The 27,585-nt window shown below is 47.5% G+C and overlaps 1 protein-coding gene across 4 annotated transcripts in view; it reads left to right on the top strand.

The window, feature by feature from the left end:
• Positions 1 to 27,585, top strand: part of KIF1B (kinesin family member 1B) — a 1,137,443-nt gene that overhangs the window by 528,087 nt on the left and 581,771 nt on the right. For all 4 annotated transcript variants that reach the window (XM_078642264.1, XM_078642262.1, XM_078642263.1 and 1 more), the window contains 2 exons: positions 23,284 to 23,432; positions 23,766 to 23,944. In XM_078642264.1, the coding sequence (XP_078498390.1) occupies positions 23,284 to 23,432; positions 23,766 to 23,944 (328 nt within the window). The remainder of the gene's footprint in view (positions 1 to 23,283; positions 23,433 to 23,765; positions 23,945 to 27,585) is intronic.

Genomic DNA, 27,585 nt, shown 5'->3' with positions numbered 1-27,585 from the left:
GGACATCACGGAGCCGCTCCCCCCCCCTCCTCCTCTGAGAAAGACCCGCGCTCCACAAGGCCCAACCTGCCACACGCTCTTGCCCCGGACTCGGAGGCACACCTCCATGGACACACTGATATTTTTCTGGTTCTACTAGCCCTTTACCCCTACCCCCCCACGTCCCCCCCTCCCCGTGTTAAGTCATTTTCTTTATTTTTAATTTCTTCCCCCGACATCTCACAATGTTGGCGAGTCCTTTCCTTTTATTTTGCCCCGACCTCAATTTCCCCTCCTGGTTGCGTTCGGATGTCAAGGCAGTTGTACCTGTGACATGCCAGTTACACAGTTGTGAATATTATATTAGTTACTGATACCCAACTGATCCGCAACATTCTAGATATGACCATGAAATGGGGGATACATTACACATTGGTTGACGGGAGTGACTTGGGGAAGGCGCGCAACCGCACGAACATGCCGCCTCATACCACATCTCATCCCCATACCCCAAGCTACACTGTCAATACCACCATACGACATCACACTCTTAGAAATATACATCCCTTCTCATATATCCTATCAGTTTTGCTGCGAGAACTGTGATGTGTTCAATGACCCATCATGTATCATTACCATACTGTATTGTCGCTATGGAGCTATGCAGATTATATGTACCATTTCCTCTTACATAATGCATAATTGTGTACTGAAAATGTATATTGGAAACTAATAAAATATATTCAAACACTTGTCGAGACTCGAACCCAGTTCTCCAGATACGAGGTTGACTGACCTTGCTGTTAGGCTAACTCTCCTTACTGGGAGGAAGTGCTCTCGACCCTGGATTCTACACTGGGGGGCTCGTACCCCCACCCCCACCCTGATCATTAGAGGCTTGCATTCTGGGCTTATACCCAAGGCCGACTTCAAAGAAAGTAGGTACTAGATTTATAGATCTAGCACCAGGGTTGGCCAAGCGGCGAATAGCGGTGGACTGGAAATCGGCAGAGGGACCACGAGTCAAGGCTAGGAAGACAGAGGTAACCCAATGGGTTAGGGCTGAGTGAAGGGCACTGATTCAAGAAGAGGCGTGACGGTTGAGGAGCCACCCCATAGCAGAACTGTGGATGGAAGTGCTGACAATATGGGAACATCCAGAATACCACACTGGAGATGAACCAGACATTAACACAGATGCATCCAAGGAAGGGCAAATGGAAATATCGATTGACCAGATTGATAATTACACACCAGACAAAACACGGCAGGAACAAACAAGACTGGTTCTTAAATGAAGGAGCTCTTATCCAGTATTATGGGTGTCTTTCATAGATTCACATGCCTGAATCATTCCCCGTCGTCGAGATGGGAGCCCCGGTAATAGAAAAGTAATGTTCTGTAGACATACATAGAGAAAAGTAGGCCTAAAGGCCTTGCCTTAGTAGCCTATCTGTGTCCTTTTGTAAAAAGGACCAAATTCCTGAAGGTAGCCAATCAGCTACCACCTCCCTCTAGAACCTTCCTGCCAGGAGCCTCAGTCTCTCAGATTTTCTACCGCACGTTGTGCTAGGGAGTCCCCACCTGATCTCTCCTCAGGTTTCTTGAATTTATTACTTTTTCAACTGAAAACTTGGATTATTTACTTCTACTATGGCTGAACAACAGAAGAAAGGACTATTTAGAGCCTGTTCCTCTTGTGGCAAGAAGAGACTGCACATTGATGACAAGCATGAGACTTGTCTCTACTGCCTTTATCTGGATCATTCTGTCAAGGAATGCAGGATTTGTAGAACTTTCTCTACTAAAACTCTTAAAGATAGAGAAGGAAGACTGCTCCTCTGGTTAAACAGACTCAAAACCAGAGATGATGATGTGCTGTCCTCGGAGGGCAGTGAAATGGCTTCAGTTTCTTCGAAACTGTCCCTGAAGAGGCCAAGGGAGGCTTCCCCTGGCCATTCAGACGTCCCTCACAAAAAGACTACCACCAAGTCTTCTGAGGTAAGATCAGACACGTCTGTGAAGGAGCCGACTACCTTCAAAAAGCCATCGCAGTCTTCGTCGACGACTTCGTCGACGTTTTCTTCAAGGAAAACTACTTATGTCTCCACGTCGACGACGACGGTTTCGACGACTATGGCGTCGTCCGCCTTTGCTTCAATGACGACGACCACCCAATCGTCGACGATGGGTAAGCCACTGTCGTCAATTGTACTCATTAAAAAGCAGCAGTCATTTGTTAAAGCTTCGTTGTCGTCGCCATCGACGACGACGACCATTAAACAAAAGTCGACGACGCCTTCACCATTGACGAAGATTCCGTCGACGTCAAAATCGCCGCCGACGACGAAAGCACCGTCGACGACGAAATCATCGTCCTCGAAGAGTGCATCCTTGACGACGAAAATGCCGTCGACGACCGCGTCGACGACGACGAAGAGTGCGCCGACGACCACACCGTCGACTATCACATCGCCGACGACAGCGACGACGACGAAAGAACAGTCGTCGCTCGACAAAAGATCGTCATTGATACCGTCGACGACATCGTCGACGACGACCTCATCGTCGACGACGACATCGTCGACACCATGGAAAAAAGCGGAGTTGATTCCCTCAAAAACGATCACCAAACTCCCTATAACACCTGCTTTAACATCACCCAGTAGGGTTCAGAAGCTACCTCCAGCTTACTTATTGCAAACTGATGAGTCCGATGAAGACCAATTTGAACAGGCTACCAGTCCATCGGACCTCAATGTCAAATGCCAGAGTACTGACGATGACGGTGATGATGTCATCTTTACGGAGGAAACTACGCAGATCCAAGAACACACTTGTGTTACTCCGATGATATGCCTACTGGCTGAAATAGTCACTGACTTACAATTCTTAATTACTGACTACAAAAAACGATTCCCAGAATCACCTGCGGCCTCTTCCAAAGAGAAGCCTCACGAGTCCTCCAGACCGCATCAATCCCCAAAGGCACGACCACCGCCTTTGGTTATTCCGCATGGAAGTGAAGCGGTTCATGACATTCAATCTTCTGAGGACGAAGAGGATGTTCCTGAGGAAGGAGAGGTTCGAGACGACCTTTCACAGAACAGAGACGGCGAAGATTACGTCGCTCATTCTCCAGCCACGCCGGAACCCAACACTTCAGACTCTCCACCAGTGGACATCGGTGGATTCCACAATTTGATTGAGAGGGCGGCCATCAGATTCCACATGACCATGGAATCTAAGGAAACGGATTGTTTTCTCTACGACTTTAAGGATCCTATAAAAAAATCGGCGAGGTCAGTTCCCATAATAGACTACATCTGGGAGCAAGGACAGCAGCTCATGCAAACGCCGGCTTCTGTTTCCATAGTGGTGCCTCGACTGGATAAGAAGTATAAGGCACCAACATCTGCACCTACTTGCCTCAATACACATCCCAAGCCGGATTCTGTAGTCACCCAAGCCGCTCAGAAGAATTCCAGAAATCCATCCTCTCCGCTGTCAGCGCCTCCTGACGAAGAGGGCAGAAAATTAGATGGCATCGGCAAACGCATCTCCACAACGTCAGCCATGACAGTAAAGGTGGCCAACGCCATTGCTCTGCTAGGCAGATACAATAGGCAATTATGGGAAGATATCGTTCCATATCTAGCGGAGGTACCAGAAGATCTGAAGGAGGAGGTCCAGTCACTCCTTAAAGAAGGACAGATGTCCGCCTCGGAGATCATTGATTCGGCTGTGGATGTCGCCATGACAGGCTTTAGGCAGCTGGCGGGCGCAGCTGTTTTGCGCAGACAAGGGTGGCTAAAAGCGACGTCCTTCCGTCAAGAGGTCCAAACCAAGGTTTTGGACATGCCCTATGACGGACAACATCTATTTGGGGCGAAAATAGATGAAGCCTTGCAGACTATCAAGAAAGACACTGACACTGCAAGAGCTCTCGGGACTTTACAGTTCAAAACTCAGTCCTTTCGAGGGCACAGAGGACGAGGTCAATCCACATACAGAGGATCATATCAGGGAAAATCCTCTTACTCCTACAATCAGAATCGCTCACAATATCAGCAGCGACAGCCACAACAAAGTCGTCGGACCTCCTACGGGAGATCGAACTTCAGGGGCAAATCCCAGAGGAAACCGACCGGCGGTCGACAATGACCAATTCCCGCAGACACTCCCCACACCGTCGTGTCCTCTCAGGATTGGAGGAAAATTGACACATTTCCTCCACAACTGGAGATTGATAATGACGGATCGGTGGGTTCTCCAATTAATCCAGTACGGTCACACATTGAAATTCCACTCTATCCCACCGTTAACTCCTCCTCGCAAACTTCCACACAGGCACCTTCGTTTGCTTCTACAAGAAATCTCTTCCATGCTGAAGAAGGGGGCAATAGAACGAGTTCCATCCGCCCAGAAAGGGAAGGGATTTTATTCCCGCTTCTTTTTAATTCAGCAGAAAAAGAAGAAATGGAGGCCCATTCTCGATCTCAGGGCACTCAATGCCTTCCTAAAGAGTCAATCGTTCCGGATGGTGACGATCCAGGAAATCTTAGGATCCTTAGAGGAAGGAGACTATATGACGTCTTTGGACCTGCAAGACGCATATTACCATATCCCAATTCACAATCGCCACAAAAAAATTCTTCGCTTCGAAGTGGCAGGTCAACACTACCAATTCTGTGTCCTACCATTTGGCCTCAAATCAGCGCCGCGCATTTTTACAAAATGCCTGGCTCCAGTGGCAGCTTTTCTGAGACAGCAGAATCACCAGGTCTTCCCCTACCTAGACGACTGGCTGGTGAAAGCACCGTCTCTCACAGACGCGCAACTGTCTTCAACCGCCTGTCTCGATCTTTTCCAGCACCTAGGTTTAACTCTCAACTTCGAGAAATCAACATTACAACCCACCAGAATTATAACATTCCTGGGGGCAACTCTAAACACTGTTTCGTCCAAAGCCTTCCCATCTCAAGAGCGAAAACACAAACTGATGGCTCTAGCTACCGCAGTGTCCTCAAAAAAGTCCATCAAAGTCAGAACTTTCAAATCCCTTCTAGGGATGATGTCTTCTTGCATTCTTCTCATCCCTCACTGTCGGCTCAGAATGCGCCCCCTTCAGGAGGCTCTGAACAAACAATGGACCCAATGTACGGGCTCTTTCGAGGATCACATAGTCATCACTCGACAAATAAAAGAGGCATTGCTGTGGTGGACGGCGAACAAGAACTTATCCAAAGGTCTAACGTTCTTGATACCAGCAACTCCACACGTCATAACAGACACTTCTCTGGAGGGATGGGGTGCAGTCCTGCAGGATCTGCAAATCAGTGGCAAATGGACAGACAGAGAGAGGACCCTACATATCAACCTCCTAGAACTGAGAGCAGTTCTCTACTCTCTTCAAGCATTCCTCCCTCGCATCAAAAACTCAGCAGTGCTTGTGCGAACAGACAACACAACCACAATGCACTACTTGAACAAGCAGGGAGGGACGCGTTCACTGACACTGTCTCGCGAATCGCAAACAATCTGGAACTGGCTACTGCTCAACATCACATTAACAGCAGAGTATGTCCCAGGAAAAGACAACGTGATAGTGACTTCTGTCTGCTGAGAGCGTCTGCTATCCCACGAATGGGAACTGGATCAACAAGTTCTCAACGACATCTTCTCGGCATGGGGGAAACCACACATAGACCTCTTTGCCACCAGGGAGAACGCCAAATGCCACAGCTTCGCAAGCTGGCATCCCCAACAGAGGTCACTAGGAAATGCATTTTCCATCGCATGGCGCAACGTGTTTGCGTACGCATTTCCGCCATTTCCCCTGATCACCAGAGTCATTCGGAAAATGAAAATGGAACACTGCACCCTAATTCTCATTGCCCCATACTGGCCGAGACAACATTGGTTCACGGACCTCCGTCGCCTTTCTGTTCGACCATCAATACAACTACGTCCACATCCAACTCTTCTCTCAATGTCCAAAGGCCAAGTACTCCACCCGAATCTGAAATCTCTCAGATTATCGGCATGGCTCCTGAGTACAGAGAATTCTGTCATCTAAACATCCCGCAGGAGTGCAAGGATGTTTTAGCCAAAGCAAGAGCGGCCAGTACAAACAAAACTTATTCCTTGAAATGGAAACGCTTTTGTGTTTGGTGTTCAGACAACAATATCCATCCTTTCAGGATCACTCCAGAGCAAATACTGCCTTATTTACTACATCTGGCACACACAGGGCTTGCACATGCCTCCATTAGAGTTCATCTAGCAGCAATCTCACGCTTTACCAGGACGTCGAGAGGACCTTCACTATGGTCCAACAGGCTGATAAAGCAATTCCTTAAAGGACTCTATAGATCCTTTCCAAGGCCAAGACGTATACCACCAACATGGCACCTTAATATAGTACTCAACCAACTGATGAAGCATCCATTTGAGCCTACACATAGGGCTGATCTCAAGTACATCTCATGGAAAACTGCACTTCTTTTGGCCTTAACATCAGCAAGAAGGGTCAGTGAATTACAGGCGCTTTCTATACAAGATCCTTTCATGCAATTCAGAGAGGACAGAGTCATTTTAAGAACCAATCCTCGCTTCATTCCTAAAGTCCCCTCTGACTTCCATCTCAATGAACCTCTTGTACTTCGCTCATTCTTCCCGAACCCCAGTACTGTGGCTGAAAGATCTCTCCATTCTTTAGACCTCAAGAGATGTCTAAAATTTTATCTGGACAAAACGAAACATTTTAGAAAAACAAACCAACTTTTCATAGCCTTCAGCAGACCTAGAAAAGGCTTGCCACTCTCTAAGCAAAGCATTTCCCGATGGATATCAGCGGCAATTGCCTTTTGTCATGACAAAGCAGGACGTCCATTGCATTCCACAGTCCGAGCGCATTCCACCAGGGCTGTGTCCACATCGGCAGCACTGTTCGCTGGAGTACCGATTCTGGACATTTGCAGAGCAGCGACCTGGAAATCGCCGCATACGTTTACCAGGCATTACTGCCTGGATACGGAACTGATGCAGGATGCAGCCGTGGGCCAGGCTGTACTTCGCCATCTATTCCAGTGAGATGAGCCTTCCTTCTTCCCACCGTCCTACAATGGTATGCACATTTATTTACTTTATTCATTGTATTACTGATGGTATGTAGTCGCATGATATGTTTTATCTCAGACTATTTCTTATGTTCCATCACAAATGTGCATAACGTATTGCTTGCTATTCTGATTCAGGCTTGTGAATCTATGAAAGACACCCATAATACTGGATAAGGAATGCGTTACTTACCTGTAACAGCAGTTATCCAGTATTGGTGTCTTTCATAGATTCACATGCAACCCTCCCACCTCCCCAGGAAGTACTCATCTCTCACTCCGAAGCATATATTACGTCTACCTAGCTTGGTGCGTACGAAAATCTGAGAGACTGAGGCTCCTGGCAGGAAGGTTCTAGAGGGAGGTGGTAGCTGATTGGCTACCTTCAGGAATTTGGTCCTTTTTACAAAAGGACACAGATAGGCTACTAAGGCAAGGCCTTTAGGCCTACTTTTCTCTATGTATGTCTACAGGACATTACTTTTCTATTACCGGGGCTCCCATCTCGACGACGGGGAATGATTCAGGCATGTGAATCTATGAAAGACACCAATACTGGATAACTGCTGTTACAGGTAAGTAACGCATTCCATACTTGGACACACAATACCATACTATACGGCTCTCCTATTGATTACACATAACCAACAAAGTTGAGACATGATTTGACAAGTGAGAATGTACAGTACATACCTGGGGGTTGGGAGTTTAGAGAGCAGACCTACACCTACCGGATGCTCTTCCCTCCCAAAACTGCTCGAATATATGAACTGATGACAGTAGACACTCTACAGAGCTCATGTTGGCATTAAATCATGTGAACAACATCCACCCACACCCTCAGTATTCACACTGCTTCTCCTACTTATCTTAGCTCTCCTAGTTTCCTTTTATTCCTATGTATAAAGTTATTGGTGAAGATGTATACTTCAGATATTACAACTAAGCACTGAACACTGAGGGAATCAGGAGATTCCCATACTCTTACGTTATTACTTACTTCATCATCCTGAATTTTGTAGTAGCTCCGTTAAATGATTATATATGTCATAATGCATAAGACTGAAGAAATGTTAGAAAAAGCCTCCTCTTCTAAAATTGAAACCTACCACGGATGTATGATAATAGGCGACCTTGAATATTCTTTTACCTGTGAAAATGTAGAATATTCTGCGAACTGATTAGCTCGTGTTATACTGCTATTTGTATACAATAACGAAATAAAAATCAGTAAAAAAAGTAAATAAATCTAAGACCTCCCAGATACAATTGTTCCTTCTTTTCATGGGGAGTACACCACATAGCACCTCACAATGCATAGTCTGTAAATTCTGTCCCTGGCACGTAAGGGTATTAAATTCTCACACCGAATCTCAGTAGCAGAATCTTGCACGCTTCTGACGATATGAGGTGAAAGTCTTGGCATACTAAAGAGCAGCATGATGAAAGATCTATCTGTCCCATAACTTCTCCCAACATTTTTAATCTGTGATCACACAATCAGAGCTAGAAATGCAGAAAGTAGAATTGGAGTCTCTCACATAATTTAGTCATGAGAGTTGAAAAAATGACGTTGTACATTTAACCTATTCATATTTGAGTTGTATATTTGTACAGAAATACTTCTGGATAATAGTGATAAAAATATTTAACACCGTCTGCTTGTGGCTAGTATCTTGTCAAACATTTGGTAGCCATTCACATCACCCTTTTCATCAGCAAGCATAATTTCAAGATGATGTGAGGGCATGAACAGGAGCACTAAAGAATGAATGAATGAATGCAGAACTAGATTTGAGACTCATACATAATCAACATAATGTCAGATTGTGATACTTATCTTCACAAAATAAACATTAAAAACATTACAAAAGAATAAATTCATACCTCCACTCAGAGCCCTAGGCTTACCGAACAAAGTTTCTATCAAGAGGAGAAGTCTTAAGAAGCAGAAATGGCATCTCAAGTAACTAGGGGGTCTGACCCATGATTGTGTAGCACCAGAGCATATGATTTGGCACAGGTGACCTACTCGGATATCCTGCGTCTGGTCAAAGAAGCACACATAAGGAAAGGGCACAAACCTTAAAGCCATGAAGAGGGGACTAGATCAAGTACCTAATGAAGAAAGAAAACCTTGTGGTTTCAGGAGCACTTCATCGAAGTTCAGTAGTGATGAAAATAAATGGCCGTAACGGGCCACGGTGGTTAAGGGTGAGAACGTTGAGTGGAACACAGGTTTGGAATCCCTAGGTAAAGCTACTCAGAAGAACATGCTATTGATCATCAGCAATAAACATGCTCCACTGGGAAACATAAAACTGTCTCTGCGTCTTGATGCACAGTGATGGTTCTCCACTGACCTAAAATTACAAAAATTGGCCTTTCGCCAACTGGAAAGGAAGTGGAGATTGAATTATCACCAGAAAGGCAACAAAACTATTTGGTTGCTACGAGAGAATATGAAAATACATCTTAATCACTAAAGCAGCTCACTTTTCCTCCAGAATCTTGACTTCCAATAACCGATCTAAGGAAACCTTCGCAATTGTAAACGAACTGTCCAATCTGACAGAGTTTCAACAAAACCTACACCCACTCAAGCACTCCGCAATTCTTTGAATAACTTTTTCATGACGTTTTCCACCATCAAAGCTAGTATTCCCCCTTGCATCTCCTCTGAGGTATCCCATTTTATGCCTGGAAATTCCTGCGCTCTTGAAAATTTCCCAGACATCCGCAGACAAGTATTCCAAGACCTAATGTCTAAAGTAAAGTCCGAATCCTCAACGGACTGTTGTCCACCCCAGGTCCTAAAAGAAGCCTTCACCAGTCTTCCAGAGCCCGCCCTCTCCCTTTTGAATGAGTCTTTATTCCAGGGCCGTGTCCTCAAGGCCTTTAAAGAGGCAATAGTGGTTCCCCTTTTGAAGAAGCCAGGGGCTGACCCCAGATTCTGTCAAATTACCGCCCGATCTCTTTGCTCCCCTACTTGGCTATGGTTTTGGAGGCCCATGTGGCTCAATGCCTGTCTAATTTTATCAAAAAATCCAACTGTCTCGATTCCCACCAAGCAGGGTTTCGCCCCGCTCATTCCACTTAGACGGTAATACTAGCGGTATTAGACTCTCGGCGAGAGAAGGCAGACAGAGGCTCCCCCCAGGCCCTGGTGCTGTTAGATCTTTCTGCCGCCTTTGACACGGTCGACCATGGTATTTTGGTGGACCGTGTCAGAGAGGCAGGCATTCAGGTTTCAGCTTTGAGCTGGATCAGGTCATTTTTAGAGGACTGCACACAGTCTGTCCATATAGCCTAGTTCACGGCACCAAAACTGAGGTCCCGCAGGGCTCCTCGTAATTCCCCCATCTGTTTAATATTTATCTTCTCCCTCTGATCCGGTCTCTTAACCGCATCGCTGCTAGAGCGATTCCCCTGCTGTGATGGACAGCAATAAAAACGGGTGTGGTCATGACGAGCTCAGCTCGTCATGAGCACAGGAGCACTGTACTGCATGACGAGCTGAGCTCGTCATGAGCATGGAAGGGGTTAAGAAAAGGAGAGTTGTCACATTTAACTATGCTGATGATCTACACCTAATGATCACCATCGACAACTCTCCTCAATGAGCTTTGGAATATCAGACTACCATGCTGCACATCCGCCATTGGATCGACTGTAACCATTTAAAGCTCAACCCAGGTAAGACCGAATTGGTCCTGACGGGGGTGGTCACAACATCTGGGGCCCACACTTGTAGCCTATGGAGTTGGGACCCTCTCCCACCCCTTCTCCTTCTGCAAAAAGTCTTGGCGTCACAATAAATAACGACCTGTCACTAAAATCCCAAGTCGGTTCTGTGATCTCCACCTGTTTCTTCCAATTACGGAAGATTAGAAATATCAGCAGACTACTCACGAGAAGCTCTGATACAAGTTGTGATAGCCACAATCATGTCTCACTTAGACTATGCCAACTCAGTTTATCTTGGAATGCCACTATCTTTAATCAAATGTTTACAGTTGGTGCAGAATCAAGCGTCCAGACTGATCCACCACCAACCTAGGCGGCAACACGTCACTCCTCTACTGAAGAAGCTGCACTGGCTTCCCATCCCCCAGCGATGTGCCTTCAAAGTGGGATGTCTGTTTTTTAAATCTCTATACAGCCGGAGTCCCAAATTCATCAATAGCCTTACTCAAAGGTATACCCCTTCACGCAACCTATACTCGGCTCACCTTTATCTCCTGGCAACTCCTGACTGCCAGCTAAAGCGACAAGGTGGCTGTAGGTTTGCTGCTCTGGCACCCAGACTCTGGAATTCTTTTCCCTTGGAAATTCGATAATTTACTGACCTAAGTTTCAGGAAATCCCTTAAAACATGGTTATTCACCCAAGCTTATGACTTATGAATAATTTCCTGTATGGGTCTGGCAAGTCCTAGAAAATGCACAGTGAAACTACCCGGCGTACGTGCGCTTTATAAGAATTTTTATAACATAACATCTGGAAGAAAGCACAATATAATAAAGAAGGATCACTATAATTGATTAAGCAGATGACGTGCTGACTTCAGCTTCTAATCCATTAGACTCTGTCATCTAAGATATGAAATTAACACATGTGTTTCAAGAACAGGTGTAATCAATGCCTTTCTTTGACTTCTTTAAATAGTACCGCTCGCTGTGGCGCCAGAAAAGTTTGTAATCAAATAAAGCACAAACGAGCAAATACAATGGTCAGAACACTTTGTACAGCCAGAAATTCCTTGAAACCAAGAGTGGCTTAAAATCCTTAGGCTTTGAAAATCTGTCAGCTGTAGAAAACAAAGGGTCAATGAGAATAAACTTTAGTAAAACCTTTTCTTTTACATGCTGTTGTGTCCATTGGTCAAACTAATTATTATATGTCAGATTTTTCCACCACTCCTCTGGTCATAACTACTACGTGTTATGACTCGGACCTAAAAGCAGTTCATTGCATGTGGTTGAATAATGTTATAGCCAGGACACCACATGAGTTTTCAATGCAAATATCTGGTAAGGGGTGGGGGAACAATTGACAATCTATACTGCTATGCAGAGAGAGATTGGGTACACAGATAGACTCTCTTGAGGAGCTGAATAAGAACTGGAAAAAGCCTGGCCCCTCCATAAGCAGTGGAAGGACATCAGTCTTCAGTAAGAATTGATGTAACCATGCAGCGCTCATGGGCAGGAAAAACAAAATAATACAGAGGAAGGCCTTCAAACAATGACGAAAGTCATCCAATCATGAGCAAGTGACTGACCCAAAGCCTACTTTATATTTTGTGTTGTGGACAAACGGTCTTCGGCAACAGATAGCTAAAGCTCTCAGTAGGTGAGACCTAAAAAAGGATGAGAACACAGACCAATATTAGATCTTTGCTTCCTCTACAAACTTATCACAAGGCAACATTTCAGGATGGTAACATGAGCACAATGCTTGAACCTTTCCAGCTGCAATATTGGTTCACACATGATTTAATATGGTTCTTTAGAAAATGCCACATGAAGTATTTTGAGGTTCCTTACAGTAGAGAAAAATGCCAGTTTGATTCCTCCCATTTGCCTTCACATGAGCTCTATTACTTTCTATTATAGTGATTGCGATAGTATGTATATATCTCACAGATGAGAGGTTCATGTTTCTTCTACCTTTAAACGCTGGCTTCTGAGAGTGATACCCTGGAACTGGTGATATAAAATGTAAAGAATACAGCCTTTAATCAATTCAGTTAGAGGTTTTGATTAAATTAAGAATGTTTTTTGTATTTGTTATCAAAGGGACTACAGTACCTTGGAACAGTATGAGGAATGGTTTTTCGCTGCAGGACAGTGGGCAACATTTTTGAAATTACTACATCCTATGCTTTTTGGGGCTCATAGCCTCATGTTACTTTCGAGATTGAGAATGCAATCCCTCCAGTCAAGTTCACTGGCTTATCGAAAGAAGTTTTCTGATAGCTTGTCACATCTGATATAAATTTTTAAAAGCCAAGATCACCACCTCCATATTTGCACCTTGGAACTGGGGCTAAAGTTCTTTACAGTGTGAGCATTTCTTCTATTGCTACATAGGAGGTGGCTCAAAATCCTGACATACCACCACCATTTGCTCTGTTTACAAGCAGGCAGGTGTGAGATCAAGGGATTTGTCTCGAAGCTGTGCTGCTGTGGTTCGGGGCTGATGGGCTGATATGTTCTCTAGATTTTCTAGAGACACAGAGGTCTGTTTTCTAGACCCCCGGTCAGTAAGACCTTAGTCAGTGTGCCAACCTGAATCAGCAAAACAGCTATACTTTGACCATTCCCCAAACCACTGAACAATATTTGATCAAGATGCATTCTAGGTAACGATCAGTCATGGAAGATGTTCAGTGGAACCTCAAACCTTCTTTCATTGAGGAACAACACACTCCAGAACACTTTAACCCAAAGAATACATTTTAAGTATTCATTTTAAAATCAAATTAGTAGTATTGTGCACACCATATGAACTGTAACGACAATGAAGACAAATAATATGGCAGCAGTATTAGTTACCTAAAGTGTTAAAAATAGATACCACTCCCACATCATTGCTTTTATGAGTCTGTAACAATTCTATGCTCATTCTGTTACTTACAAGTGCTAATCATATTATAACAAAGCAGAAACTAAAGCCGATGTTGAGTTTCAGAGATGTTATACAGCAGCATACCTGTTTGAATAATGGAGTTCTGTGTTCAACAAAATAGCAAGATCTGCTATTCTTGTCTCACAAACCCATCTTCAATGATACATCAGTGATAGAGGCTGAGTGCCTTTAATTCCATCAGCCTTCTGTAGGAACCAGAGTTATGATTTTTTTATGACCTTTGCCATTGTCGCCTACTGTGAAGATTCCTCTATGACCTTCTTCTGTGCTTGATCTTTATAACGTATCTTTGTTATGAAAAACTCTTAGCCGAAACAATTAACAAAAAGGGGCCTGATGTTTAAATTATTTTCGTTCTCCCCGTTTGTTTTTTTATAAAACAACAAAAAAATGAGGCCAATAGTTTTTAACCTTCTAAAAACTCTTAGATATCAATAACAAACTAATGTAAAATGAAGCAGTTAGCATATTAGATTAAATAATGCAAATATATTCACATGAGCTTAATTATTACATTGAAGAACATAATATAAACCAAACATGGGTTATATGAATCATACGTAATCAGCATTCTGATTGACAAGTACACGTAAATCAAGCAGGGGAATGCCCAGAACAGGAAAGAAAACAATTTCATGGTAAATCTATATTGACCTATATGTACTTAACTTAAAGATCTGGTGGTAGTCAATGTTCTGAAATTGAAATATTTATTTGATTTTGTAAAACACCATGTTCACCCCAACAGGGGTATCGTGGTGCTGGAAGACGCTCGAATCGAATTAGAGGTTGCAACACTTGGTTCAGCATTCACCAAGAAGTTAATTCTCTTGCCTAAACAATGTTTTTTAGGCCTTACTAAATTTGCATAGGTCAGTCATCTGCCTAAGATGTAGAGGAAGGGGATCTCAGAGTGAGTGCAGGCTGATACAGACTAATGCTGGAACTGAGAGGAGAGCAGATAGGAGGATAAAGAGACTTATGTAGAATGCACATAGATTTGATTAGAACATTGGACTTCACAGGGTGCCAGTGGAGTTGGTTAAAAGCTAGAGAAAGGGGATCATTTAACTTAAGTATCTGCTCAAGTATAGCTGCCTCATCCTGAATGAGTTGTAGTATGTAAATCAAGTAATCAGGTAGGCTGAAGAAGGAAGAATTGCAGTAATTGTCGAAATGAAGGCATTTACAATCAGCATCTTGTGAGAGAAAGAAGCAGATATAGCATGCTTTCAAAACTATCCAGCTGGAAACAGCAGGGCTGTACCACTATGTTGCGCCGGGTTACAAATAACTGAGGCAAAGCAATTTTTACCTTCACGTTCTTCAACAGGTAGAAAGAGAGGGCTTTGGGCCAAGTGAAGACGACCAGAAGGGATAGCCCCAAACAAGGGACTTGTAAGAGGGTAGGTATCTTAGTCTTGGCACCGTTTACCTTGAGATGGTTAATGTATATACAAAGCTCTACTTTTGACAGGCATTCTTAAAGGGTAGAGGCTGCTGCCTTAGTATTTCTGGCAAGCTTCTGCAAAATATAGTCTGCTTAAAGAATCTGAAAGAAACCGGTTAGTATTAGATTCCTTACCTTAGAGTATCCCCAGGCGCCAGTCTGGATCCGGAAATTTTTACGTGGCAGTACCCCTGCGCGTCGGTAGGCGTCGTCTGCGGGTCCGCGTCCGTCGTCGGCGTCGTTGGCGGCGGGATGACGTCGCCGGAGTACTTGGACGCCGCCCTCGCACGCTGACGTCAGTTCTTCTTTTTTCCGCGCCAGCAAGCGCAGGTACGGAGAAAGTGGTACCCTTTAGTCACTTTTTGACTAAGCTTTTTCGATCCTTTTTGGATCTGTTTTGAGTCGTACGACTCAATCGGTGCTGGTAGGGATGCCCGGATTCAAGCCCTGTGCCGACTGCAACCGACTGATGTCGATTACCGACCCCCATCGCCTGTGCCTACATTGCCTGGGGCCCGACCACGATGACAAGTCGTGCCCCGACTGTCGGGCCTTGACGTCGAAGGCTAGGCGTGAGCGGTCCCGTAAGCGCCTTGAGCTCCGGCAGTCGGTCCCGCGCCGTTTGAGGTCCCAGTCCGGAAGGAGGTCGAGGGACCGGTCGCAGGGTCGGAGTCATCACAGCTTGGCGAGTCGACACCACTCGTCGGGCTCCAAGTCCTCAGGTAAGAGGCACAAGAAGTCAAAGAGGTGTCATCGCTCTTCTGACTTCCCACGACGCTCACGCGATGCGGCCAGGGGTTCGTGTGACACCGCCCACGTGGCTCCACTGGAGCCGCAGGCGTCGCAGCCTGCTCCATACCCGCCGGTCCCTGGGCAGAACGCGACGCTGGAGATCGATGCCTTCCTTATGGCCATAAGGTCGCTCACTTCTCCGTCGGGTTCCGCAGCACCTTCGGGCTCCACGCCCCCGACTGGGAGCCCAAGCGGGCTGGGTGCTTTGGCCCCGGCGCCGCCGGGTGCTTTGGCCCCGGCGCCGTCGGGTGCTTTGGCCCCGGCGGGTGCTTCGGTCCCGGCGCCGTCGGGTGCTTCGGTCCCGGCGCCGCACGGCCCCACTGGATCCGGTTCTGGATCCGGGTCGCCGCTGGTTGACCTTACAACCCCGTCGGCGTCGACCCCTAGGGTGTTGCCCCGGCGCAGTCCCCACACGGCGCCGTCCCTGGTCCACCCCTCGGTCCGGATCCGGCGTCAGAACGGCATCACTCGACGCCGCATTCGGCGCCGGCTGAAGAGTAATTCTTCGAGGATCTGGGTCCATCCTTTACCCCTGAATACCAGGTGATGGACGACGAGGGTGACTGGGAGGGGTCTGAGGACCCTCTGGCATGTGAGTGCCAGTCATTTCAGGACTGGACACAGGAACTAGGGGAAGCCAGTGGCCTGGATACCTCCCCAGACACTGGTTTTGTCTCCCCTCCTACCGTGGCTACGGAGGAGGGGGCTACTTATAGTGTGGTGCTGACGAGGGCGGCCAAGGCCTTGGCTCTTGAGCTCCCTGTCGCAGCGGTGAGGTCTAACATCCTCACAGTGGTCCTTAAACCGCAGGTAAGCTCCCCCAGAGCCTCTACTGCCGTTTAATGAGGCTCTCACTGACGTCCTGTTGGGCACTTGGTCCAGACCCGATACAGGTCCCCCTGTAGATAGGAACGTCGCTAGGCGCCAACGCCCTGCTCCGGGCGACCCTAGTTTCTTGTCTACCCACCCCACCCCCGAGAGCCTGGTTATCCAGGCCTTTACTTCCCAATCCGCATTCCCGACTGCACCTCCAGATCGGGAATCCAAGAGGTATGAGCAATTCGGCAAGATGATGTTCTCCTCCCTCAGTTTGGGGTTGTGGTCGGTCAACACCGCGTGCCTCTTGGGCCGCTACACCCACTCCCTGTGGGATACGGTTGCGGCCGTGCTGCCTGAGTGCCCGGAGGGAGCCCGGGTAAAGCTCGCTCAAGCCCTCGCGGAGGGACGAGACGCAGCGCGGTATTCCATACGATGTGGGCTGGATACCACAGACTCACTGGGGAGAGTGATTTCCACGTCTGTGGCGGTTCGCCGCCACGCCTGGCTGAGGTCCGCCAACTTCTCGGCCGATGTCCAGAACACCCTTATGGACATGCCGTTAGATGGCAGCCACCTCTTCGGTGGCAAGGCAGATAGTGCGCTGGAACGCTTTAAGGACTCCAGGGCTACGGCCAAGTCCTTGGGCCTGTCGGCCCCACGTCAGCAATCTTCTGCCCAGCGTTCCTTTCGTGGCCACGGAAGGGGCGCCCCCACACGTCCTGCCAGCCACGGGCCGCAGACTACCATTCAGCGCGGCGGCGGGCGTGGTTACCGTCACAGCGGTAACAGGGGACAACGGCACGGCCAGTCCACATCTACCCCCGCAGCATCCGCCTCAAAACCTTCCTAGTACGAGCTTTAAGGCCCATTTGACGCGAGTGGGGGACAGGGTTCGCCATCACCTCCTCCACTGGCGCTCCATCACATCGGACAGGTGGGTGCTGCAAATCGTCCGAAGGAGCTACTCCCTCCCCTTCGAGGCGACCCCTCCAGCCATGCCACCGCAGTGCTACCGCGTGTCCGGGGATCACTTGCAACTTCTGCAGGAGGAAGTTACGGCCCTCTTGGCCAAGGGGGCAATCGAGCGCGTTCCTGGGCCAGAAGTAGGGTGTGGTTGTTACTCCCTCTACTTTCTGGTTCCCAGAAGGGCAAAGGGGGTCTACGCCCTATCTTGGACCTGCGGAACGTCAACGGACTCCTCCGGAAGGAGAAGTTCAAGATGCTGACTTTGGCTCAGGTCTTAGCTGCCCTAGACCCGGGAGACTGGATGGTAGCGTTGGCTTGCAGGACGCCTATTTCCACATCCCCGTCCTGCCGACCCACCGGAGCTACCTGCAGTTCACGGTAGGCCACGAGCACTTTCAGTTTACCGTGCTCCCCTTCGGCCTTACCAGCGCCCCACGGGTGTTCACGAAAGTGATGGTGGTGGTCGCAGCTCATCTGTGCAGGTTTGGGGTTTAAGTCTTCCCCTACCTTGATGACTGGTTGTTGAAGGCGGGCTCGCCCCAGGCAGTAGTCAGCCACCTCCAGACTACGGCCGACCTCCTGCACCTGCTGGGGTTCTCCATCAATGTGTCGAAGTCGCACCTGTGTCCCTCTCAGAAGCTCCTCTTCATCGGAGCGGTTCTAGACGTTATCCCGAGTCTCGGTCAGGTTGACACTGCGGCTTCTAGGGCTGATGGCCTCCTGCATCCTTCTGGTGCATCACACCAGGTGGCGGATGCGGGCTCTGCAGTTGGACCTGAAGTTTCAGTGGGCCAAACATCAGGACAACTTGTCCGACCATGTCTTGATCTCGGAGGGCACTGCAAGATAGTTGCAGTGGTGGCTCACGGACCGCAGATCCCTCTCCCTACCCCAACCGGAGCACGTAGTTGTGACGGAAGCGTCCCTCCAGGGCTGGGGGGCCACATGGGAGAGGCGGAGATCAGAGACCTCTGGTCTCCGGCGGAGTCCCGGCTCCATATCAACCTTCTGGAGCTGCGGGCATTCCTCCCCTCGGTCCGGGGGAGTGTAGTGCAGGTGTTCACGGACAACACCACCTGTTTTTTGGTACTCCAACAAACAGGGCGGGGTGGGGTCGTGGACCCAAAGCCAGGAGGCTCTGCGCCTCTGGCAGTGGCTGGAACATCGGGGCGTGACCCTGGTGGTTCAACACCTGGCAGGTTCCCTGAACGCCAGGGCGGACAAACTCAGTCGTCGGTGCATGATGGATCACGAATGGCGTCTGAACTCGGACATGGCGCAAGGTCTCTTTCAGCAGTGGGGAGAGCCTTGGTTAGATCTATTCGCCACAGAAGAGAACGCACAATGTCATCAGTACTGCGCGTTGGAATTTTCAAGGCGGCACTCGCTCGGATACGCTTTTCATCGCGAGTGGAGCTGCTGTCTGTTGTACGCCTTTCTGCCTATACCACTTCTGCCTAGAGTGCAAAGAAGATCAGGCGCGACTGGGCCCAAGTCATCCTTGTGGATCCGGAGTGGGCTCGAAGATGCTGGTATCCTGAGCTACTCAGCATGTCAGTAGATCCCCCGATTCGTCTGCCTCTTCAGGAGGACCTTCTGTCGCAGCAGCAGGGGACGGTCCTCCACCCGAACCTGTCCAGACTCCACCTCCATGCGTGGAGATTGATCAGCGACAGTGGGGCCATTTGACTTGCCTCCTGAAGTCTGTGATGTTGTTCTGGCAGCCAAGCGTCCCTCCACAAAATCGGTATACGCCTGCAGGTGGAACAAATTTGTGGCATGGTGCACAGCAAAGGCTGTGGATCCCTTCTCTGCCCCTCTTTCTGAGGTTCTCTTCTTTCTTCTTTCTCTTACCCAGAAGTGCTCTGCTCTGGGCACTATCGAGGGCTACCTCTCTGCCATTTCCGCCTTCTTAAGGCTCCCTGATCAGCCCTCTTTGTTCAAGTCCCCAGTTGTAAATAGGTTCTTGAAGGGCATCACTCATATGTTCCCCCCTGTTCCTTTCGTTAGGCCTCAGTGGGACTTGAACCTTGTTCTAACTTATCTGATGTGCACTACCTTCGAGCCACTTCATAACTGTCCTCTTCGTCTTCTTACCCTTAAGACTGCATTCCTGGTTGACAGCACCTCTGCCAGGAGAGTGAGTGAGCTCCAGGCCCTTTCTTCACAACCTCCTTTCCTTTCTGTCCATCCGGACAAAGTTGTGTTGCGGACGCGACCCTCTTTCCTGCCCAAGGTAGTCGCAGCCTTCCACATTGGGCAGTCCATCACCTTACCCACTTTCTTTCTGCCTCCGCTTCCCTCGAAAGAGGAAGAGAGGCTCCACCGTCTGGACCCCAAACGCGCGCTCTCATACTATCTCGATCGCACACGCCAGATACGGGTGTATGACCAACTCTTTGTTGGTTACGTGGGCGCTAAGAAGTGACGGGCGGTGCACAAACGGACCATTTCCCGATGGGTCGTCTTGTGCATCAAGGCTTGTTATTCAGTGACTAAAAAGGAGACTTCTGTCGGGCTCCATGCCCATTCCACTCGGGCCACGGCGGCTACTACTGCTCTGGGTCGGGGAGTCCCCTTGCAGGACATCTGTCAGGCAGCTACGTGGGCCTCGCTGCACACGTTCGCAGGACACTACTGCCTGGACAGCCAAGTCCGGAAGAGATGGCTTTTTCGGCCGTTCCGTTCTCCAGGACTTTCTGGTTTGATTATTGGTTCGCAGACCCACCACCGGGGTTGGATTGCTGGGTATCTATTCTAAGGTAAGGAATCTAATACTAACCTGTTTCTTTCAGATGCACAAGTTACTTACCTTCGGTAACGATATATCTGTAAAACAGTAGTTAGTATTAGATGGCATACCGCCACACCCATCCTCCCCGTTCTGCGAACCGATATCTAGGGTTAAGGTCATCCCTAGTTTCATGGCACCAGTGTTGGTTTTTATCATGGCTCTGCGTTTCTGGCGCGGAAAAGCTGTGTATAAGAACTGACGTCAGCGCGCGAGGGCGGCGTCTAAGTACTCTGGCGACGTCTTCACAGCGCCAACGACTGACGCGGAACTGCAGACGACGCCTACCGACGTGCAGGGGTACTGCTACGCTAAAATTTCCGGATCCAGACTGACGTCTGGGGATATTCTAAGGTAAGAAATCTAATACTAACTACTGTTTCTTAAAGATATATCGTTACCGAAGGTAAGTAACTTGTGCAACGAGTCAAAACCACTGGCTTGGGTCAGATAAGACAAAGGATACATATACAGATGGAACAAAAGTGGAGACAGGATAGAACTTTGGGGAACTCCACAATCTGAGGTTCTGCCAGTGGATGTGAATAGGGAAATTTATACCTGAAAGGATCTTTGGGAGAGGAAGTTGGAGAATTAGGTGAATGCAGTGCTGCAGATCTCCATTTCTACCAGCCTCTCAAGAAGAATATGATGATTCACTGTATCAAAGGCTATGGAGAGATCTAACAAGAACAATGCAGCTAGCACATTACAGTTTTCTTAATAATGCAGCTCGTCTATGACCAACACAACAGCTAACTCAGTACTGAAACCAGGATCAAACCTAAGCTGCGCCAGGTGGGGAGCTGTGGTGACGGCTACAAATTCCTGGAGCTGTAGGAAAACCCATTGCTCCAGTAACGTCACCATATATAGAATTTGGAAAATGAGCCTGGTATCATGGTGTCGGCATCCAAAGAAGATTTCTTCAAGATTGAGGTGATAAGCATGTTTTGAGCCTTCTGGGAACAGTGCCTGCAGATGAGGAAACATTGAGGATGGCTAGAGGTAGTCACAGATCTTTATGGATCTGAGAAGAGAGGGGGTTGGTAGGTGAACTGGAAGGTCACTGCTGTTCAAAATAGACTGGAAACTGTCTGCCTCAAGGGATGCCCTTGTAGTTGGCAGGTTCACTGGGGACAAGGGGGAGAAGGAGGAAGGGAAGAAAGGCTAAGTACTCCAACAGGGCCCAAATTGCCCTGCAGTGATGCTGAAAGTGCAGAGATTTTGTCAACAAAGAAGTCCACAATTGTGTTGCATGGAGGGATTATGGCCACTTTTTGGATTTGTAAATTGTTTTATAACAAAGAACATAGCAGAGGGTATTTTCAGAGTCCTAAAGATTTTTTAACAGTGAGCAGACTTTGCCTTGTTAATGGTCACTTTAATGACTTAGCCCAGCCTATTTGATTTTGAGGTGGGATTGTAAACTTTATGCCAAAGGTGTTCGGTGGAATCCAATGAGTGTTTCAGAGAGGCCTAATCTTCAGAAAACCAAACACATAATGGCTGTGAGCGCTTATCCATGGTGTTTTTCTATATGGAGACTTGGGAATTATTAGAAAGCATGCAGGAATTTAATGAGTTCACCAGGGTCTCCGTATCAAGGTCTTAAGGTAAAGTTGTGTCCAACAGCGTCTCAGCTAAGCTCACCATTGCTAGATTTTCCAGATATGATATTGGGCAGAAGACGAAAGGGAGGAGGTAACCCCAAACTCCTTCTGAGAGAGGCAGGAGACTAAGCAGACAAGCTCTGAAATAGCACACAACTGAGAACTCTTCACATGCAGTCGTTCATATGATTGGAACCATCTGTAGATGCTGCGCGCAGTCCGGGAGCGCACAGGAGCAGACGGTTGTGTGTTTGGCACATTCACTGCACTGAGCGCAGTACCGAACCGTACGCATAAGGAACGTGCCTTCAAAAACAACTAATGGTGTGGCTGCCTAAAGAAGGCTTCTGCTGATGAAAATATAAATCAGAGTATAAATGGGGGCTCACAATTCAAGTAATCATGTTAAAAACAGGTTTAAAACGAAGCATGAGAACATCAAAATTAACCGAAAGTATGTGACCCTCCGAGCATGTATAAAGATTGCCGAAATGTGTTCAAAGTAACATTAAAAGCTGTTGTAGAACATCTATCCTGCTGGGCATGGTAATTCTGAAAATTCAACCATTCCTCCCACTCAAGGTGGATTCATATTTTAACCTATTACAAAATATTGTTGCCTTTATTGTTTTCACCACTGCATCCATCCATGGATAAAGAAAGTTTCCCTAAACCCATATCTTGAAGGGCTTAAACTATGTAGAATTTAGAAAATAGGAACAACTATATATTCAATGCGCTGGAGCAAGAAATAACAGTTTAATCAGTAACAAAGCACGTGTAGAGCCGAAATGGTTATCACTTATGAGGGTGGCCCCTTTATGGACCAGTGGCATCACTTTTGCATGAAACTATGTTCTTTTTCTCTCTCTTCGTACTGTGGTGGTGCTTACCTGCCAATAGTTGGGCGTTGTTGCAGAACTTTGTTTCTGCATCCAGTTTGACACTTCGAGCAGCTTCAAAGATGAATGTTTTGTAGACTGATGCATAATACCTATTAGAATAATCATTACCAAAGTAAGTAACTTGACTTTATAATCTTCATCACCTTCATGGTACATGCTTGTGACTGGGATGTCTGTTCTCAATTTTTTTCAGTGCCCTGGTCAGCTCACCAGTACGAGTTGGCAGAATGGGCCTTTGGGAAATGGAAGCATCATCAATTCACCTCGCTGCGTGATCTACTCTGGGGCAATGCAGTTTACCTAAAGGAGGCCAATGCTATCAGCGTGGAGCTCAAGAAAAAGGTGAGGTGTGGCATGTGAACTGCAATCCGGCTGAGCACTGAAGTGACCGTCTCCCGAGTTGGGAACCAAATGCACTAAAGCAATATTTTGCCAAAATCCGACTATTGTAAAGGCAATAATTCTAGCACCTGTCAGTGAGACAGTATTTAGCTTTCAATGCATAGAAGTGTGAAGAGTGCATAGGGAAACCGTATAACAGCGGGTGGTGAACCATCTTCTGAGAGCAGTGGTACCAGCATGGTTGGCTTTTACCTTGCCAGCAGTAGGTTGCCACATATTGTCCCTGATACATGTTTATTTGTTACATTGTTTGTTTTGAATTTCTATCTCCAGGTGCAGTTTCAGTTTGTGCTCCTGACAGATACGCTGTATTCTCCGTTGCCACCAGAGCTGATGCCCGCACAGTCTGGCAGGGTTTGGGATGACCATTCATTCCCTCGAACCGTGGTGGCAGTTGAAGTCCAAGACTTGAAGAATGGGGCCACACATTACTGGTCAATAGAGAAACTGAGGTATGGATCTTGGGGATGTTTGTGATCTCACAGCAAGACCTCCATGTGTGCACGGAATTTGGTTTCTCTGCCTGAAATGTCATCTCAGTAAGGGATGTGTGCGGCTAGTTGGATTGGCTGCATTGTTGTTCCACAGTTCATGGCTGCATAATGTCTTGAAGATCCTTACTTAAATAGCTTGACTTAAAGAGCGATTCTATTGACAGTTTCATCAAGTTAAGCAGCTAAACTGACATCTCTGTATTGTGGGGACTTCTGGCTGGAAAAATCCTATATAAAAGAGAAAATACCGTACACCGCCTACTAGAAGGTAAAGACATTTAGTTTAAGCAAACATTAATGAATTCTTATATAAATGCCACATAAAAAAAACAGGTGTGAAAATTTCCAATGTATTCCTGAATCCCACCCACGTGAGCCGGAAAAAAAAAACTGATTACCTGAGGCATCATTGATAGTGGAAACCACTAGAGCCTTAAAGGGACGGGGTGCTTCTTTTATTCTTATAATGCACGCCTATGATGTTGCACTTTTCCTCATTACTTAGACATGGAGACTATATTTTATGTCATGGGTCCTACAATATACTTTTCTGATGGATACATCTGCCAGTGGATTCCTCAACTTGTGAATATCCCCCTGCGTCAGCAGCGTCGGAAAATTCTTTTGTAAAACGCCGGCGTGGACGACGTCATAGGAGCACGGCATCGCGCGCGACTCCGACTGACGTCACTGACTCCTTATTAGGCCTACGTCTTCGTGATGACATCAGTTCCCTTTTTTCCACGTCGTCGACGCTAACGGTTTCGAGGGATCTTCTTTTGAGTTGATAGTAACTTTGTTACTATTGTGTGTTTTCTGTATCTCTTCGGTGATGCTGTCGTCTGTCGTGATGTCGTTGAAGACCGGGTTTAAGCCGTGTGATTCATGCGGAAAGAGGATGTCCATTACAGATCCGCAGGGTGACTGTCTATGGTGTCTAGTTTCGGATCACGACGTCCAGGGTTGTGGATCCTGTTTGAAGATGAACCCAAAGGCTCTTCGGGAACGTGAGGTAAAACTTCTTGTTGCTAAATTGAAGGGTAAGGATGCCAGGAAGAGTTTGAGGTCGAGACGCCCGAAGTCAAAGTCGTGGTCTCGGTCGAGGTCGGCTTCGAAGTCAACTTCGGGACATGCTCCCAGATCATCTAAGAAAAAGCATAAGAGAAGGAAGCATAGTTCAAGGCACCATTCCGGTAAGGAGTCGGATTCGAAAACGAAGTCGTCTTCTAGAAGGCATCGTAAGGACATGGTATTTCCTTCTCCAATTCAGAATCCTGTTGGTGAGGCCTCGCCTTTGGAGTCACGGGAGCATTCAGCGGCTCCGATGTCGAATCCGTCTCCGGATCAGTATCAGTCTTCGGGACATGAGGAAGAAGAAGAAGTTCCTATTGCTCAGGGTTTGACGACTCCGGTTTACCAACCCGAGGGACGAGAGGAGTCTATTCCGGTGCAGCCTCCTCTGGAGCAGCCGGTGGGTTCGTACCTTCCTTTTCCGGGTCCAGGACAGGACCCTTCGCATTTTTTAAACGCCATGTATGGTGTTTATGCGAGAGCCATGTACCCCTCTGGAGCACCGGCTGGTCCCATGGGTCCGTTGGCATACAATTTGGGGGTTCCCCAAGCCTATGCTCCGGCGCCGTTCTTGCAGTTTATGCCAGCTCCGGCTCCACCTTGGCATCTCTCGGCGCCGCCGTAGTCATCGACGCTCTTTACGGCTTCACCGGCTCCGGAACGACCTCGAGATCCAACTAGAAGTTCGACGCCGGCTCCAGCTCCACATTCTACGCCTGCTCCGGCTCCTACGGAGTCTATGCCGGATCCGACTAAGGAGAAGAGCTATGGGGAAGCTGAGATTGAAGAAGGTGAGCTTCAAGATCAGGAGGATTATTTTGACGATCTACGAGATGCAAGTGGTCTAGAACTGTCTCCTGATTGGGAATTGGCCACGGTGTCTGATGCTCCTTCGAAAGATGTGACTCCCTACCATGTGGTAATTAAAAAGGCTGCAGATCTGTTGAATTTCACTTTGCCATCTATTGAGTATAAGTCGAACATTCTGACTGAAGTCCTCCATTCTCCTTCATCTGTGGTTGAGCCTATACTTCCTTTTACTGAGCCTCTAACGGATCCCATCTTGGAGGTATGGAATAGACCACTTACGGCTCCTGCAGTTTCTAAGGCCGTTGCAAGGTGTTATAGAGTGGCTCCTGGTGACCCTTAATTTTTGTCTACTTATCCCTTACCAGAGAGTTTGGAGAGTTTGCCTGCTCTAAAAGATCTGCAGGTGCTTTTCCCCAGGTGCCTGGTGATAAGGATTCCAAAAAGCAGGACCAAAATGCAAAAAAATGTGTTTTCGTCAGGCAGTATGGCCCTAAAATCTACAAATGCCACTTGTTTGCTGGGTCGATATATCCATGCTTTGATGGATACTGTTAAACAGCTGTCTCCTAAGCTTCCTGAGGAGGACAGAAAGAATTTTAATGAAGTGATTTCTGACACGCAGGCTGCTGCTCGGCAGGTCATACCGAGTGGTATGGACACAGCGGATTCGGTGGCTAGAGTCATGGGGTCTTCGATTGCCACCAGAAGAGCTGCCTGGCTGAAGACTTCCGAGTTCTCTGCGGATGTTCAGGTTCTTTAATGGATTTGTCCTTTGATGGCTCAGGCCTTTATGGTAAAAAAGCTGACGCTGCATTGGAGAGGTTCAAGGACAGCAGGGCTACAGCCAGATCTTTGGGTTTGCATACTAGAGGATCTGTGGGCAAAAGATATAGGGGCTTTGGAAGATCTTCTTTTCGTCCCTACAAGCAATCACAGCAACAGCGCAGCAACAAAATCCGTTGTATAAATCTTACAGGGGAAAACAAAGAGGTCGTCCTCGAGGACGTCAGGTCTCCTCCTCCTCTTCCTCTACCCAGCCCCCTCCTACTACAGCAAAGCAGCCCTAGATCCGCCATTCCGGATCATGCGGGTCCTGTAGGGGGTCGGCTTACCTATTTTCTACAGGATTGGGAATCAGTCACGTCAGAACTTTGGGTTCTCAATCTTGTGGAGAATAGGTATGCACTTCCCTTTCGGGAATTCCCTCAGAATTACCCTCCTTGCCAAGGTTTTTGCTCGGAGGACCACCTGCTACTTCTGCAGGAGGAAGTCCTGGCATTGTTGAGAAAGGGTGCGATAGAGGTGGTTCCGGAGCAAGAAAGGGGTCAGGGATGCTACTCCCGGTATTTCCTGATCCCCAAAAAGGATTGCAGACTTCGTCCAATCCTGGATCTCAGGATCTTGAACCTTTACCTGAAGCAGGAGAAGTTCAAGATGCTCACCCTTGCGCAGATTCTTCAAGCGCTGCTGGAAGAAGACTGGATGGTGTTGATCGACTTGCAGGATGCATATTTTCACATCGCAATCCTGAAGTCGCACAGGAAGTATCTCCGTTGTACGGTGGGATCGCAGCATTACCAGTTTGTGGTCCTTCCGTTTGATCTTACTTCTGCGCCTCGAGTCTTTACCAAGGTGATGGCTGTGGTGGCGGCACATCTCAGAAGGTCAGGGATTCCAGTATTCCCTTATCTGGATGATTGGCTAATCAAGTTGGAATC

The sequence above is a fragment of the Lissotriton helveticus genome, chromosome 5_1, assembly GCF_964261635.1.
Source record: "Lissotriton helveticus chromosome 5_1, aLisHel1.1, whole genome shotgun sequence".
NCBI lineage: Eukaryota > Metazoa > Chordata > Amphibia > Caudata > Salamandridae > Lissotriton > Lissotriton helveticus.
The sequence above is the reverse complement of the archived record's forward strand: the minus strand, read 5'-3'. Positions and strand labels throughout refer to the sequence as shown.